Source organism: Alligator sinensis, unplaced genomic scaffold, assembly GCF_000455745.1.
Source record: "Alligator sinensis unplaced genomic scaffold, ASM45574v1 scaffold357_1, whole genome shotgun sequence".
Taxonomy (NCBI): domain Eukaryota; kingdom Metazoa; phylum Chordata; order Crocodylia; family Alligatoridae; genus Alligator; species Alligator sinensis.
This window is the reverse complement of record NW_005841942.1, coordinates 3,381,059-3,398,979: the sequence shown is the minus strand read 5'-3', so window position 1 is coordinate 3,398,979 and position 17,921 is coordinate 3,381,059. Positions and strand designations below refer to the sequence as shown.

The following is a 17,921-nucleotide window of genomic DNA, read 5'->3' as shown; positions in this document are numbered from 1 at the left end:
GTGTTGCTTTAATTAGAACAGCTCCGAGAGCCACTGTAATTAAAGTGCCCAGAGCATCACATGTATCAGCGTCCTTGCATTGAACAATGGTGGTAGGGGCGCTTTAACTAAAGCTTGTTGATTGAGCTTCAGTTAAAGCGCCCCTGTCACCATTTTCCAGCACGGGTACACTGATATATGTGAGACTGGAGTGTGGTAATTACCACACTCCAGCACACTCAGTTAATCGAGTCTGCTCAGATGTGTTGTAATTACAGCGCATTGGAGCAGCGCCTCTGCGCATGTATAGGCTCTCCTAACTTGCAGAGGTGTAAGCTAGCTGAAAAGGCCATTCTTTCTCTTAATTAAATCAATTTGAATGTACATTTGTATACCATCTCGGTGGCAGAGAACAAAAGGAACGACGGTCTCAAGTTGCAGCATAGGAAGTTTAGATTAGATATTGGGAAAAACTTTCTCACTAGGAGGGTAGTTAAAGCACTGGAGCAGACTACCCAGAGAGGTTGTGAAATCTCCATCCTTGGAGGTTTTAAAGACCTGGCTAGACAGAGCCTTGGCTAGGATGATATAGTTGGAGATGGTCCTACTTTGTGCAGGGTGTTAGACTAGATGACCTCCTGAAGTCCCTTCCAACCCTAATTTATATAAATATGAGTTGGGATTAAAGTAAAGGAGAATTTTGTTCGCTAATTGTAAAGCACTGGGGTACATAATTAGCTGAATAGGAGCCAGCAGTGTGCCCTTGTCGCCAAGAAGGCTAACGGCATCCTGGGCTGCGTCGGTAGGAGCGTTGACAGCAGATCAGAGGAAGTGATTCTTCCCCTCTATTCAGCACTGGGGAGGCCACATCTGGAGTCCTGTGTCCAGTTTTGGGCCCCCCACTACAGAAAGGGTGTGGACACTTTGAAGAGAGTCCAGCAGAGGACAATAAAAATGGTTGGGTGTCTGGGGGACATGACTTGTAAGGAGAGGCTGAGGGCACTGGGCTCATTTAGTCTGGAGAAGACTGAGGGGGGATTTAATAGCAACCTTGAACTCCCTGTAGGAGGGTTGCAAAGAGGATGGCACTAACCTGTTCTCGGTGGTGGCAGACAACAGAGCAAGGAGCAATGGCTCAAGTTGCAGCAAGGGAAGCTGAGGTTGGATATTGGGAAGAACTTGCTTACAAGGAGGGTATTCAAGTGCTGGAACAGATTACCTAGAGAGGTGGTGAAACTGAAATAAAAACTCTCTTCTGATGCATAGATATAATGGGGAATAGGAACATAGGTACAATAACAACATAAGCATGTGGAAATAGTAGGTAATCCTATGTCTGAATTTCCTGGTTTATGAATTTGTCTTAACTTCAGCTTTCTGTTAGTATTTTATTGGAATGTTTAGTTTGTTCCTTGAAGAGAGAGTTCTAGCTCATTTCATGTGTATAACAACATTTTTCATAATCACATGCTTTCTGCAAAAGTCAATGTGACCATGTCATTATGGAACTCTGTTTCTCAGACTTGAGGACTAGTTCCATTTTTTTTTTTGCTTCTACAGCAATATACAGATCTGCGAAGTGTTTAACATAATTAATTAATCAAATAGTATCTGCTGCTTATTATTTTCCACAATCAGGTGCTACTATATTTATACTGGGGTTGCTGTTGCCTCCTTTTTTGTAACATGGCATTAAATCAAGTATAAGCAGGGTAAAAATAAAGAAAGAGAGAGTCTAAGAGGTATAGGTTCTTTTAATTTTGTTAAGAGAAATGTATCACAATTTTTAGTTTAGTCCATAAAAAAATCTTTTTATCCCTCTCACCTTCCCTGTTCCTGTAAATCAAACAACTAAGGTAAAGGTCTCCCAAAATTAATAGAAGTTCCATTTAAAGGTATTTAAATGGAGTCCTCTTTTTTTCTTAAGCTATTAGCTCCTGAGCTACAAACTTACCATCTGCATTGTATGGCATGATGGGATTTAATCTCTTATTGAGTAGATTTGTACACTTTTAAGGCCACAAGGAAACACTAGATCACATCTGGCATTTCTAAAGTGATAACAGAATGCAAAAGTAAGTAACTGATTTATTCTGCATGTTTTGACCTTTTAGTTAAAACTCTTAAGGAAAAGAATTTTTTTTTTTTATAGAGCTCTGATTTAATCTATGATAGTTGTAGTTAATATAAAAATGCAATCTTGTACAGTGTAATCATAACAAATAACTACATGGGGAAAAGTCCAAAATAATAGGAATTACTGAGTTTCATTAAGAAACAATATGGTTCTTTGTAGACCACAACATGTTCACTTAGTGAAATCTCTGTAAGCAGTTGCTGTTGGCTTATAAGCTTAAAGCCTAATGTCAGTTGTAGTGCTTTATCTGTAAACTACTTTCTGAAGAATATTGTCTATTAACTGTCACGTTTCAAGATCAACCATACTGAGTAGAGCTGATCATTCTAAACGGACTATTCTAAACTGTTACCTTCTGTTCGAAGTGAACACTTAAATAACCGAGTCTTCTGCCTTTCTTCAAAATATCTACCTTCTGTGTGTCTCTGGGTTGTTAACACACTATTTTCTCTCTATAGATTTAATTGGTGAAAATGCAGTTGTCTGTTCCTCAAAGAACCTGTCAAATGAGGTGAACAAAGAAAATCAAAAGCCAGTTTCTACACCTGATGAACACTTGGAGATGGAGTCGCAGCTGAACACATCCTCTGATGAACTAGAAGAAGGGGAAATTGTAAGTGAGGATGAAAAACCTACACCAGCTAGAAACTGTGAAAATAGTAAGAAATCAAGAGCAAGAGCTTCTCCTGAAACACGTAATTTGACCGGCAGTCCATGTAACCAAATGAATAAAACTGCATGTTGTACTGAAGATAATGGAAAATTAGTTTCTGAAAAAGACAGCTTTAAAAAAAGTAGGGAAAAATATAAAATCGGGACCAAATCCTCAAAGGAAATGAAAAAAAGTAAAACAGTGAGTATTACGTGCCTTGAGAAAATAGTTCAAGTTATTGTTGAACCCTCTACGGTACAAGAAATTATGCAGATGTTGCGAGCTATACGAAAACAGATAAGGAAAAATTATATGAAGTTCAAGATACATTTCCCAGTTCAGCACTTTCACAGAATTATAGAATCAGCCATTTTGAATTTTACATCATTGATAAAGTACCTGAACTTTTCCAAGATGTCAAAATTAGGTGATACTTTAAAATTGAATCTGTGTGACACTATAGAATCCAAACTTAAGCAAGTTAAAAAGAATGCAACAGTAGATCGTCTCTTTGAACAAAACCTATCAGATATGAAAAAGCAGCTGTGGAAATTTGTGGATGAACAACTTGATTACTTATTTGAAAAGATAAGGAGGATTATAGTAAAGCTTTGTGATGCAGTAAGTGTAGGAAGTGAGAGTGATGAAGGAAAGCTTGAAATAGTAACTAAACAAAAACATAAAATGTCTTATAAAGCGGATTTACAGAAGTCCAAGAAAAAGGTCCTAAAAGCCAGATCTCAAAAGCCTGAAGGCTATGTCCATTCTAAACCAAGTTATCAATCATCTAAGTCTCACGATGACAAAAATAAAGTAGATGCACCAAAAAGTGCAGTTACAAAATATTTTAATGTCATTGATAATACAAGGATCTCCCAAACCAAAGTGCAGCCTCCAAAGGAAAATGGCTTACAAGGTACTCTAACTCCATTCAAAGGCACGATATTTGAAAAGGAAAGTTTACACATAGCCAGAGATGCTAACAAGTCTGATTTTAGTTTTGAACTTCTCACAGAACAACAGACATCTAGCCTTACATTTAATCTGGTGAGTGATGCTCAAATGGGTGAGATATTCAAAAGTCTGTTGCAAGGCTCTGATCTTTTGGAAAAAAACATTACCAATATTGATAGAAATCAATGGGAGTTTCGGACACCAGAGAAACGGATTCTAGAAAGTCATAAATACAGAAATAATCCTGTTCCTGTTATAGAAGAAGTGCTTCCAAAGGAGGTCTGTATGGAACCTCGACCTGTAGAAGACATTAGTTGGCCTGTGGTTTCACCTGTAAGAGTCTCATCTTTATCATCTAGACTTCAGATCCCAGTTCATCCAGATATTCTGGATGAAAGCTGTATGTTTGAGGTTCCCACAAATGCAACTTCAGGCAAAGATGATGAATGCAATTTACAAAAGAATAAGTCGGTTGTTTCCTCTATCCTCCTTGAAGATCTAGCAGTTTCTTTAACTATTCCATCACCTTTGAAATCAGATGCTCACCTTAGCTTTCTGAAACCTGAAAATGTATCCAGCTCCACTCCTGAAGGAGTTCTTAGTGCACATTATAGTGAAGATGCTCTTCTTGAGGAGGAAGATGCCACTGAACAAGACATTCATTTGGCTTTAGAATCTGATAACTCAAGTAGTAGATCAAGTTGTTCTTCTTCATGGACAGGTCGGCCTGCTGCTCCTGGCTTTCACTGTCACCCCAGCCTGCCAATGCAAGCAGTAATAATGGAGAAATCCAATGATCATTTCATTGTTAAGATAAGGCGTGCAGTGCCGTCTACATCGCACATCCTTGAACAGACTACTCGAACAGAGGAGTCCCCGGCAACTGTAACAAAGAATGAAAAGGAACTAATTGAATCTGCCAAAATGAAAATGGATCATCAGTGTATCATACGTGCAACTGTCAAGGAAACAATAGAGCCTCGAATACGTCTGAATAACACTGATGAGCTGCATAATGTCAACATTGGACAAGAACAGAGTCCTGCTTTGCTTGAGCCTTTTAAGAAGCCACGTAATGCTGTTGGAAAAGAAGAAATTCCTGACTTACTTAAATCCGTTAGTGAGCCATCAAACAAAAATAGCTGTAGAAATAAAAATGTAAGTGAAGACAGTAAGCTGCCTCAGCTTGATGAACTGAAAGTGCTTGAAAGCACAAGTGAAATAACTATTAGATCAGAAGCTGCTCTTCCCTTGGAAGGTGGTGTTGATACATACACGTGCTTGACAGAAGATACTGGCAATGAAAATGAATCATATTCATGTAATCTTTCTCTGGAATCCACTTTAAATCATAAAAATCCAGAAACTCATGCAAGAAGTTCAAGTCTAGGTGATAAAGAAGAACATTCTGGGTGCAATGTTAAAACATACATAGATTTAACAGAAGACCTTTCCAGTGAGACCATAGCAAGCAAGTGCAATCCTGAAACCAAATCCACTTCAAAGGTCAATGAGCTGGGATATCACACAAGCCTTAATGATAAAGCTAGCAAAAAAAGGAAAAGGGAGTCTTTAGCAGACAGTTCCAACTCAAAGAGACAAAGAAAAGAAACTGAATCTTCCAGTGAAGGAAATGATAAAAATAGTATGATCTCTGGAGAGAGAGGTTTACCTCTCAAGACACCTACTAGTACAAAGAATGAATTGCCACAGTACAAAGATTCTACAGTTTCCAGTTCAGCTTCTTCCACATCATCACTTGGTCTATATGCCAAAAACATCATTAAAAAGAAGGGAGAAGTTGTGGTTTCTTGGACAAGGTAAGAAGATCAACAGGGTGGTGTATTTTTTTTCCATAAGGAAGAAGTGTGAAAGTTTTGAAGAATGGGTTTAAAAGTCAATTTATTTAGTAGGAAACAGGAATTTCCTGTTTCTGTATAATTAATATAGCACAGGTAGCAAGTGTAGGCTATTACTTCCTATGTTACTATAGGTTGAGGCTACATTAACCTTGCTTGGGAAAAGCTCTTTAGGTTGGGAGAGTATTGTGATCTCCAAACCCTTTTAGTCCATAATCTCTATTCTGAAAGTGACAAGTAAAGATACCAGTAGATCATTTGTTTTTGGTTTTTTCCCCCCCTCTCAGATGTATGTTTGTTTAGTGGCAACTGGTCTAAATCCATAAAAGATTTCATGTAATACACTAAGCAGCCAATGGAAGGTCAAGATTTTCAGTGATTTACCTGTATTAGGATCAGTCTAATAGCCTAATGGATAAGGGTTCTATATCCAATAACCAATTTCCTGACTTACCCTTTCCCCAACATTAAGACCTATTTTTAAAAAAACATTTGGATTTAACAGGCTCAAGAGGCAAGAATTTTTTGTGATATCTTTTATTGGACTAATTCCATAGTTGGGACAAGTTAGACAAGGTTTCAGGCGTTGGGGTGACCAAAGGAAGGACACTTCATGTTCCAAAACTTGTCCAGTGTGTCTCCAAATTATGCAGTTGGTCTGGTAAAAGATGTATTGTGAAAGATCCTTGCATCCAAGATGCTTCCTGGACCTTCATGGCTGCAGGAACACTCCAACCCATGTTAATAGACTCCCGAGTTTCATCTTAAACTTTTCTAAATCTGTTTTGTTTCCATTTAAATTTTATACTGGTTCTTCAGAAATCTTATCAGTACACTTGCAGGAACAGGTTTTAAAAAACAAATATTGAAATAAGTATACATGTTAAAGATTTAAGAAGTTCTCATTTACAAAATATAGTCTAATTCAGAAGCCTGAACCTTTGTTCCCTTTTGAACTAACTCATAAGAGTATGAAATGTTTCTTTGGCTACCTTGTCGATCATATGAATCCATTTTGCAAAATGTGAGCTCTTGTGTACTTTCGGAATAATTAAAAACTGGACAGTTATTTTGGTATTTGTAGTATTGTGTTCAAGGGCTTCCCAAACAATTGACTTTTCACAACTACTTTGAAGAAATGAGAAATCCATCCTGTGTTTCAAAAAAGCCAGAGGGAAGAGGTGATATTGACTGCAGTGGCATGAATGATTGTATAGCTTATCATTTGAACACTTATTTGCTGGTGAGAGTCCTATGTTTCAATTCCTGCTTCAGTGGTTAAACAGTTACCTTTTTAAAACAGTAAAATGGTTATTGGGAGTAGTAACTGGTGCATAGATCTCACCTTCCCCAGGTGATTACTGTAATTGCTACAGTATGGAATTATGCTTGCTGTTGTGCACATGTTCATAATCCTGCACATAAATTCTCTGTATACCTGTTTCCATTCTGGTGAATTTTTAATTATTTTGTACTAAGTGGAAATACTTCAGCGGAAGATTGAACTGCTTCAACCCAAAACTTGTAGTATGACATTAAGGGTATTTTCATGGGCAGCAGAAGATAATGTGTTTGATTCTTCTAAGGTATAGCAGGAAATAGTACCTAGGTCTCCTATACTTGGATAAAAGGCAGGGTGGGGTTGGGAATTGAGGAGTAGGCTGTTCAGTCCAATCTGAGACCTGTTCAAAGGATACCTACCAGATTAAGATTTAAAGGCAAAGATCAGTGAAGAAGTGAGCTTCCTGATGGGACTAACGTGAGCTGTGTGCGGAGCTGCTCAGCACTGTTAAGACATGTATTTCTGAATATGCTCAAAAGGTGACCTTTAAGCATCTGAGCAACTTTACTTGCAAAAAACTGATGTGTTTAGTAATTTGTCATCTCCAGGATTAGGCAGCTGCTGAGCAAGAGAGTTTTGCAGATTATGGCGATTTTTTTTTAATTTGGGCATCTACATCTCAACTGTTACCCACTTTCAGACCGAAGTCTTTATAAGGATCTATCCCTTAGTTTTGGGGTGGTTTAACGTCAATGCATTATCCTATTATCCCATTAAAGGAAGAGAGTGAGAGCTGGTTACCTGGTACGTGCCTGCCACAGCATCACTGCCTTGCCTCAGTAAAAGGGAGAGCCACTGTTGTGAGCTATATTTGGGAATAATGTGACTTTTTATGCAGGTGTTGGAAGTCATTTAATCTCATATTTTAATTGCAGAAATGATGACCGAGAAATTCTACTGGAGTGTCAGAAAAAAGGACCATCAGGAAAAACATTTGCTTCCATAGCTGCTAGGTTGAACAAAAGCCCAAATCAGGTATGTAACTAATTTTTATTCTTCTTTTATGAGAAACCATATGTCTCTGTTTCTAATTGCCCAGGAGTACTGACATAAGCACTAAATGTCAGGGGTGTCAGTTTGTGCTAATGAGGAATTATTTTTGTCATAAGCATTTTGATGGGGTTTGGAAGAGGAATCTCTCAAACCCTGCTTCTGGTGCTGAGTTAGCAGTAAGAGAAAACAGGGCAACTTGAGGCTATAACAAGAAAGCTTTACATCTTTTTTTGTCAGGTTAAAAATGTATGTAATCGTAAAGAGAGTAAAAAAGTGATTTCAAAGTTTAACTGAAAAATATTTTTCATGAACAGTTTTTTCTTCTGTTCTCTGATATGCTTGGAGTAAAGCTGATTTGAAAGGTCATGTTTAAGTACTGCACTTCTAGGGATATATGTATACATTTTTTTTTCCTCTGAGATGCAGGCCGGACTAAGACAATGCCCATTTTCTCCATAACAAGTCTGCCTGCCTTTAGAACATTGTACCCAATTGTACAGAATCCACATTCAGGTTACCTTCATCACAAGCATCTTCTAGAGTTAAAAACTGTCAGTGCCATGATACTTGCACAACTTCTTAAGCTTCCTGGGCAGTAACCAATATTAACGTATGGACAAACAATAAACAGATTGCAGCAAGTTAAAAGGAATAGGGCTTACCAGAGGTCTCCTGCTTTGAAGAAAGGGCTTGTGTGCCTCCACTTACGATCATTTTATCGGTGAAGTCCTAGTGACATGATTGTAGTCTAAACCTGCCTCCTGTCCCACAAGTGAGACATTGGGTATCAAAACAAAAAAAAATGGGTGCAGCACAGTTCTCCAGTCCTGTCCTATGGATTTGATTGTTGTCTGGACAGGTCAAAGCCATGGTTCCATCTTTTCCCTTCTCTTGACCTCAACTCTGATTTTCTTCTATGAGTGAGCCACTTTGTAGTGGCACTTGTACTCAATTTTGGCAGGAGCTTGCACAGGCTCTTTCCTAATTAAGTGGGGCATGATCTCCACTTAATTGATCACAAGCTAGTCCTGCATTTGTAAATGTTTTAACGTTAAGTTGGGGGTACATATAGAAGATAGAGTAGCTGTGTTGTCCCTTTATTTTTTCTCAAGATTGCTATCACTCTTGACTTTAGCAAGTTGTCTTTCATCACAGCTTTTTATGTAATAGCATAAAAATAGCATATATATCTAGCATTTCTAGGATTTCCTCCTGGTCCTGGTATTTGAGCTACCCAGGTCTTTTTCTTTTAATTTCACATATAGACAGTGTTATAATATTACACAAACACATAGTCCCTTGATAATAGGGTCTCTCAAAAAAACCCAACACAACACAAAGCCTTTTTTTTTAATGGGAAATATTGCATCATCAAGGAATTTATCATGATTATTGACACAAAGTTCTACTAAGTTTATAGGCTATGTCAATAGGATGTGATCTTCTCTGGAGTGCTCACATACAACCAGAAAACAAATAATTTATAAGGTTCAGATATATTGAATGATAAGGACAGAGCCAGAATAAAATGAAAAATGGCATCTAGTAGTGTAGTACTCTACATGATTTCCAACGTGTCAATACAGTATAGACTGAAGTTTGTATAACTTCCCATTATGAAATATGGGTTTAAAGACTGGCAGTCAGATCCCAGTGCCCCTATTAGGTGCGTAAGTGAACATAGACACCTAAGTGTGACCTCATTCTGTCCTGCTTGAGTCCTTGAAAAACTTGTAACTCAAAAGGTGGGTGGGGTCCTCTTCCTCCTAGCTACTCTACTAAGATAACAGAAGGTTATCATAACAGATGTATTAATGGATTCTAAAGGACGTGGGATAGAAGAGGATTTTGCTAGCATACCTAATAGGTAGAGTAGGATTTGGCCCTGGGTCTTAACCCACATTCTGTGTTTGGAGATTAGGCTTTGTGGTATCATTTTTCTTCCCCACCTTTACCTCTCCAACACATGCACGTGCATTTTTGGCTTCTATTATTTGTACTTCTAAATTATCTGTCAATATTGCTCCAAAATTACGTGTGTGTGTGTGTGTGTGTGTGTGTATAAAAACCCTTTAAATGTCTTAAAAGAACTTAGAAACTGATCCAACAAAGCGTTATTCCTATGAATGACCAATGGATCCACCGATTTTACCAGAGTGAGGACTTCCTGAAGAAATAAGTCCCCTCTACAGAGGATTCCATTTCTGTGGAATGACTGGGTTAGCTAAAACCTGAATCGCCAGATGCTGTAAGAGGTGGAGAGTGACTGTAGCCCCTGGCAGACTTTATACTTAAGATGTGATTAACTGGTTAATTACGTTTTAAGTAGCAACCCAGCCATACATTTATGTAGTTAATGGCACAATAAAACCATTACTGTGGTTATAAATAGAGCATGGAATAAGCCATGAAATAACAAATTACTTTGCCCGGTTACCATTGCACCTTAAATTGAACATCTGTCAGTAGTCTAGTAAAACACATTATACTTTCTTTTGGAGAAATTAGTTTAAATTTTTAATCCATCCTCCAGTTACAATTTGCAGGTTTCAAATATTTGATGTTTTCATTTTCTCTTGTAAGTAAGTCTTGGAGGATTGTTATGTTCAAATAACCTAGCACTAAGCTTCAGCTGTTGTGAGTCTCAGCCAGCGAGCTAGAGACTAAGGGCTTCTAAAAAGTGTGAAGGTGTGGGATTTTTCTAAATCCTGCAGGAGTCTTTTCTTTGATTTGCATTGGCTTTTCTTTGGGATTCTGCTCCTAAATCTCATAAGCCCTTTTGAAACCTCCTATAAAATCTTGCAAAAGCAAATTGGAACTAGGAAAAGGTGAGAGTATCAAAACCAATGAAAGTCAGGTTAATGTTGTAGTACTGTAGGATTAATCTGAGATGTTACATATTGAAATCCAGAACTTTACTAATGTGATCTTTTTCCCCTCCTCCTTAGGTTTCTGAAAGGTTCAAGCAGTTAATGAAGCTGTTCAAAAAGTCAAAATACAAGTAATTAATAAGGAAGCTGCTCTTGTTGTACAGGGTTTAGCTGTCATCAGCAATGATGAACTGCACAAGTACACACGGATTGTGGTACCACTGGAGGTATCCAAGTCAGAATACAGAGTTCATTAAACTGTTAACTGTTCATGTAAACTATCTTTTTACATACTGTTGAAATGTTTTATCATATTTCAGTAAGCAATAGTTTCCATTCTTTTAGTTTCTCAATAGATGGGGGGGAACTAAAACAAACTTATGCTGGTTGAAGAAGAAAATGCATGTACAAATGTAGCAGCGTCAGTTTAAGATGATGGAGATTCCTGTCATTGAAACTTGTTACATAACCACAAAAACTTATGCGGTCAAATGAAAGTAATGACACTGGTTACACCTGCTAAAATGTTCTGTATGACAACATGGATTTTAAAAACCTGAAGGACTGCTTGGAGCCTACTTTTCAAGAAATCTGCCCTCAACTAGCAAATGACAAATGCGCGAAGTTACATCTGTTAGAAGCATCAAAATACTGTCAAATGTTTGTTAGGACATTGTGCTTTTCCCTTTAAAATAATGCAGTTTTATCATAGAAATATTGCTAAATATAGTTTCTCAAATAACTGGATTTCACATTAAGGGACATACTTTCTAATTAACTTCTGAAAAATGCTCATTAACATAGCCCCTTCCTCAGACTTTTTGGATCAAATTGAATGTGCATTACTTAATGACTTAAGTGGTTTAGAAACAGACTTGTGCAATTACCTATAAAGTGTGATTTCATGTTTACTGACTAGGGGGAAGCCCTTTCCCCAAACAGCAATTAAAAAGCAAACCCTGTCAGAACTTGTTGACTACAGCTTTCAAAGTACTTTCAAACTTAGAATATTTTGACAGCTCTGTGTCCATTTTTCAAAGTTACTTCTTAGCATAAGATGTCTAATTGTGTGTGTTGTCATCCTTAAAATCTCAACATTTCAGTTTTATTGGTTTATGATATTTACAGTTTACTTTAGCTTCCATCTTCCCCCTACACCCCCTCAAAAATAATCAGTGAAAACTTATTAAGCTACCAGTACATCTTTCTTTTCCTCTGCCACTAAATCCATATGGACAGGAAGTAATGTACTGGAGGTGAAAGTCTGCTGGACTGTTTAAGTTATTCCTTGATAGGCCTTTTTTTTTATTAAGCCTTCAGGTGTTACCTGTGGAGTCATGAGTGCCGTATTGATAGAAAGCATGTAATCTATGTTTTAGATGACAGTTGTTACAAAGTTAACAATAAGGAATTATTTAAACATAGGTTGTGATGTCTCCTTCAGTCTTACATACTTGCTTCTAAAATTGTATTGCTTTTGATTTATCAAATGTTTGTCTTTGAGGCATGCAAGCAATACCTAATGATGTTTTAATAGGAGATTGCCCCTGTTTTGTCCTAAAAACTATTTGTGGCAATTGTTTAACCTGTTGGAGATTAAACAGATAAACAACCCTGTGGACCTATACAAATTGCAAAGTTTTGTTTGCTTGCTCAAAGTTTGTCAGGGCACTTTTATTTTTAACATGCACCCTTACAGAACAAAAGGCACTAACAAGAAGTTAATGTCTTTCAATGTTCCCTCCTTCCTTTCCCTGAAGCAGGCAAGATTTTGTTGTTTAAAAAACCCTATTTCTCTCTACTCAGCTTTTCCTCTGCTTTAAGTGGAAAAAGATGACTGTTTCAGTTCTGACTTGGATTCCTTTTTTGTAAATTGTGAAACACTTTTAAAATGTTATGCCTATTGTAAGTATGTGTACAGGTTCCTTTGTGTAAAATATTGTATGTGCGTGGGTGCAGGGGGGGGTGTGTGTGTGTGTGTGTGTGTGCGTGTGTGTAAAGAGAGAGAGAGAATGAGTTTGTTTAGCCAAAGATAATTTTTAAATATGATAAACTCCAAGTTTATTTTCTATAAAACAGTTTGCTGACTGTAAGAGTAATGCAAAAAATAAAACCTTGTAAAGTTCACATACTTATGTTCTTTTTGATCAAATGTTGGCTTGGAGTGTTTTGTACTATTGTTTGTAAGTTATTTCTTCAGTAAGATTTTTTGATACATATATGCAACAAGTACTGTATGTAAATCTACAGTCTTATTTGTGAAACCTCAGGTAAATGAAAGGAATTTGTCTGAATAACTGTTGGTCATTGGTTTGGCAAATGCAACTGCTATGCAGCAGTATTAAAGCAACTTCTGTTATAAATAAGGAGGCTGGAAGTTCTGTCCTTTTTCTTCAAGAGGAATGGTAAGCATGGACATGCTTAGCCAACACGCTGATGCAAAAACAACTTGAAATAAGCAAAACATAATTCAAACTGGCCTCAGAGCACCATGTCCTGTTTTAGGCTCCATGGTTTATTAGAGTTGGACAAATTGGAGCACAGCAAAAATGATTAGGGGCCTGGAAGACACAAAGTACAAGGAAAGGATGGAAGAACTGCAGTTTATTTAGTCTAGAGAAAAGAAGGCTGATGATTGCCTTCAAATACAAAAGTTGTTATAAGGAAGGTGGTGATCTGTTGTCCTCCATGCCACAGAGCACAGGACCAGAAAGAATAGGCTTAAATTGCAACATGGAAGATTCAGGTTTGATGGTCCTCTCCAGCCAGATGCCTTGCTACACAGGGTCACCAGCTCTCCCAAGCTGCCCGTCTGTGTTGTCCCTGTGGACCATTCTTCGTCCAAGGGTGGGAACAAGTGCAGGAAGGAAGGGGAGTCCAGACGTTCAGCAGCAGTAGCAGCAAAGGGGTCGGGGGGGGAGTGATTCCTGGATTGGGAGCCTGGGGACTACAAATTAGGTTTGGGGTTTTTTGGGGAGAGGGGGGGTTTGGGAGGGGGGGAGGTTGCACAGCCCTGATTTAGTCAGCTCCTTTCCCAAGGATGGTAAAACTGGAGAAAATCACCTCAAAAGGGTGTACAATCTCCATCCTTGCTTAATCTGTTAAAGATTCTAAATACTTGTCTGGGATGTTTAGAGAGGTATGGTCCTGGTTTGAGCAAGGGGGGACTAAGTGCTGCTGGGTCCATCCCAGTCTCACTTTTCTATGATTCTAAATAAACAATAAATCTTAAACTTTTGTGATTAACAGAAGGACTGGATCACAAATGTTGCCCCACTACAAACAAACTCAAGTATGTCTTTAAAAGTCTGAGAATTGAGGTTTTTTCTCTTGTAGTGCCGCCATGAAATTATTAAGGATGTACTACTTGAAAAAAATTAATTTTTTGGTATACCAGAAGGGATAAAGAACTTGCCATGAAAAGAATATGGCTGGTTTAACCCCGCCCTGAGAGTTCTCATCCAACTTGTGATTTATGAAATAAATTCTTCTAGAAGACCACCTCTGTCCCACAGCAAAACTTTGGGTTTTCTAGGTTTCGGCTCCAACAAAGCTAGCTGACAATATTTTTGAGAAATTTGCCAAATGCTAACTTTGAAATTCAAGGTCTATGGAGAAGTTATGCATAGGGTTGTGATGGCCTGGTGTTTAGTAATAATTTCATCTATGATCTTCCTGTATTCCTTTGATGAACATAATTGGAAAAAGGGTAGAAACTTGAAGGACACTTTTCACAGCCTGTGGTACTGGTAGCACAATTGTCTGTCATTGTTACTTCACTATTTGAAAGTTAGGACTAGTTCTTGCACTTTTCACGAGTGGTGATCCTTTTTTGCCAAACAAACAACCTGTAGACATTTGCATCAAAATTGTCTGGATAACTGAATCAGTTGAAAAGCACCTGGAAAGACTTGTCAGTACCCTGTCTAAAAAAGCTAGGGCTTACTTAAGTTTCATAGTTTCACAATAGCTAGGGTTGGAGGATCATCTAGCCTGACCCCCTGCCACAGGCAGGAATGAATGCTGGGTTCACAAGACCCCAGACAGGTGATCGTCCAAGCTCCTCTTGAATTTGCCCAAGGTAGGGGCGAGGACCACTTCCCTGGGAACTTGGTTCCAGATTTTGGCCACCCTAACTAAAATATTGCCTTCTGATCTCTAACCTAAACCTATTCTCCATCAGCTTATTACCATTGTTCCTTGTCACCCCAGGTGGTGCTGGGGAGAAAAGAGCTCTGCCTATTTGCTGTTGATCCCCCTTGATGAGCTTGTAGGCAGCCACCAGGTCCCCCCTCAGCCTCCTCTTGCTGAGGCTGAACAGGTTCAGGTCCTTCAGTCTCTCCTCGTAGGGCCTGTCCTGCTGCCCTCTCACCAAGCTATTTGAATTGAGGCAACAACCTCAGCTCATGTAAATCTACATAATCCCACTGAGGTCAATAATAATACAGAGAATTGCAGTGACAGAGAATCTGTTCTATAATATCAAAGATAAACTCTCAGGTATTTGGTTTGTCAAGAGAGGATAACCTGTGATTTTTCAGACTGATTTGAATTATCTTGCCATTGGTAATTTGCTCAGGTTTCTGGAAGACTGACATTTCACTGCAGTGGACATAGAGTCCTAGACATTTCTATTTGCATAATCATTACCATACTAGCATTACATCATCTCATTAACAGTTATACTGTAACATGAAACCTCTTCTTCTATGCCCTCTTATTAGCCACTTTAACTCCTGGAAAACACTATTTTGAATTTTGGACAGCTTTTCAAAGTCACTTAATTGAATAGTTTTAGTTTATTTCATTCAGTGAGTCCAGGTAACTTACTGACCACACATCTATTGAAATTACTCTGTTCAAATTACATATGGTTTGTCTTCACTTCAGCCAGGTGCTAGACTTCACAAAATGACAGTGTTTCATATCTATAATAAATTTGGCCCAGTATCCTTCACAATGCTGGTATATAGGGAGTTCCATGGAGGGTGTACAGACTTTCCTGCACCCCTGGCTCTTGTTACAGAGTGCTACCCAGGGAGCAGCTTGCTTTGCATCACTATGGCCTTGTCTTGTCTCTGAGTGCCTTCCTAAAGCCAGCCCTAGGCATGACTCCTTCCCACTCTGTGACCAGCAACAGATGTTGCATTTTTCAGGGAACAAGTGCCTGTGTCTGACTCAGAACAAAAAAAGGCCCAGGATAGCGGTGTATATACATCACTATTCCACCAATCAAGGTATAGTAAGCAGCTGAATGTCCCAGGACATGTTTTTCTGTCATTGATTCACTAATGCAATCCCAGGACAACCAGACAGAGGCCAGCTCCCTCAACACCCTTGGGTGGAGGGCATCTGGACCTGCAGATTTAAAAATGTCTAGCCCTTCCAGAAGATCCCGAACTACATCTGCACTGACTAAAGGCTTGATAGAGCTATCCCCAAGATTGTCTCTACCTCTGGTAGGTGGGATATCCCGGTCCCTGTTCAGGAAAACAGAGGCAAAGAAACCCCGCTCAAGACCCTATACCCTGTCAGAACTTGTATTCCTATACCAGCCCCCCTGAGGGCCATACCCCACATTTCAGCCCAGGTCACCCCCCACACCAGGCCACATACTTACAGTTATCAGTGCATCTAGGATTAAATTAAGAGAATGCTTAGCTTTCCTAGAAAAAATATTAAATTGGGCAGTAGGTGGCAGGTAATCCAACAGCAGAGATGAAATCTCCGCCTATCTAAGGATGGTTGGCACAGTTTCTTGTCTAAACAGTGAAGAATAAATTAATTACCATACAAGACCAAAATCAATCGTCTCAGGAGCTGTAAGTAGTGAGGCTTGAGGACTTCAGGCAATACAAAATCTCAGCAGAAAGCAAATCAAATCTTGCCAATGGATGACAACAGCAGGAGAATGCAATTCATAAACTACAATACTGATGTAGTTTATCTGCTTTATAGCTTTGTTGTTTTTAACTGACAATGTTCAGGTGAAGGGACTACAGCTTTCAAAATACAGGCAGTCCTCAGACTTACAACACAATTGGTTCCTGAAAACCACATCTTAAGTTGAAACGTAACTCAGAACCAATTTTCTCATAGAATCATAGAAGTAGGGTCAGAAGGGACCTTGCAGATCTTCAGGTCCGACCCCCTGCCTGGGCAGGAAGAGAACTGGGCTCAAATGACCCCAGCCAGGTAGGAGCCGCTTCTTAAAGACCCCCAGGGTAGGAGCCAGCACCACTTCCCTTGGAAGTTGGTTCCAGATCCTAGCCACCCTGACTGTGAAGTAGTTCTTATGGATGTCTAATCTACACCTACTCTCCAACAACTTGTGGCCGTTATTCCTTGTTATCCCAGGGGGCACTAGGGGAAACAAGGTCTCCCTCAAACCCTTCTGGTCCCCCCTAGTGAGTTTATAGACGATCACAAGGTCCCCCCTCAGCCTTCTCTTGTGAAGGCTGAACAGGTTCAGGTCCCGTAGCCTCTCATTGTAGGGTCTGCCCTGCTGTCCCCGGATCATGCGGGTAGCCCTCCTCTGGACCCTCTCAATGTTGTCCACATCCCTCTTGAAGTGGGGTGCCCAGAACTGGACACCGTACTCCAGCTGTGGCCTGACCAGTGTCATGTAGAGGGGGAGGATCACCTGCTTGGCTCTACTTGAGATGCACCTGTGGATGCACGATAGGGTCCGGTTAGCCCTGTCGACCGTGACCTCACATTGTCGGCCCATGTTCATCTTGGAGTCAATAATGACTCCAAGATCCCTTTCTGCCTCCGTGCTCTCAAGAAGGGAGTTTCCCCTCTTATAAGTGTGTTGCTGGTTACTACTGCCCAAGTGCAGCACCCTGCACTTGTCCGTATTGAAACGCATCCTGTTTTTGTTAGCCCACCCCTGCAACCTATCCAGGTCTTTCTGCAGTCTCTCCCACCCTGCTAATGTGCCCACCTCTCCCCATATTTTGGTATCATCAGCAAATTTGAACAGGTTGCTTTTCACCCCATCATCCAAATCGCTGATAAGGAAATTGAACAGCACGGGCCCAAGGACCAAGCCCTGGGGGACTCCGCTGCCCACTTCCCCCCAGGTCGAATATGACCCGTCCACCACCACCCTCTGAGTACGACCCTTCAGCCA

At 39.5% G+C, this 17,921-nt stretch overlaps 1 protein-coding gene across 2 annotated transcripts in view; it reads left to right on the top strand.

Annotated features, from left to right (window-relative positions):
• Positions 1-11,046, top strand: part of CASP8AP2 (caspase 8 associated protein 2) — a 28,933-nt gene extending 17,887 nt beyond the window's left edge. For both annotated transcript variants that reach the window (XM_006019976.3, XM_025199385.1), the window contains exons 8-10: positions 2,575-5,542; positions 7,799-7,898; positions 10,865-11,046. In XM_006019976.3, the coding sequence (XP_006020038.1) occupies positions 2,575-5,542; positions 7,799-7,898; positions 10,865-10,921 (3,125 nt within the window). In that variant the 3' untranslated portion in view covers positions 10,922-11,046. The remainder of the gene's footprint in view (positions 1-2,574; positions 5,543-7,798; positions 7,899-10,864) is intronic.
• Positions 11,047-17,921: the final 6,875 nt, after the last annotated feature.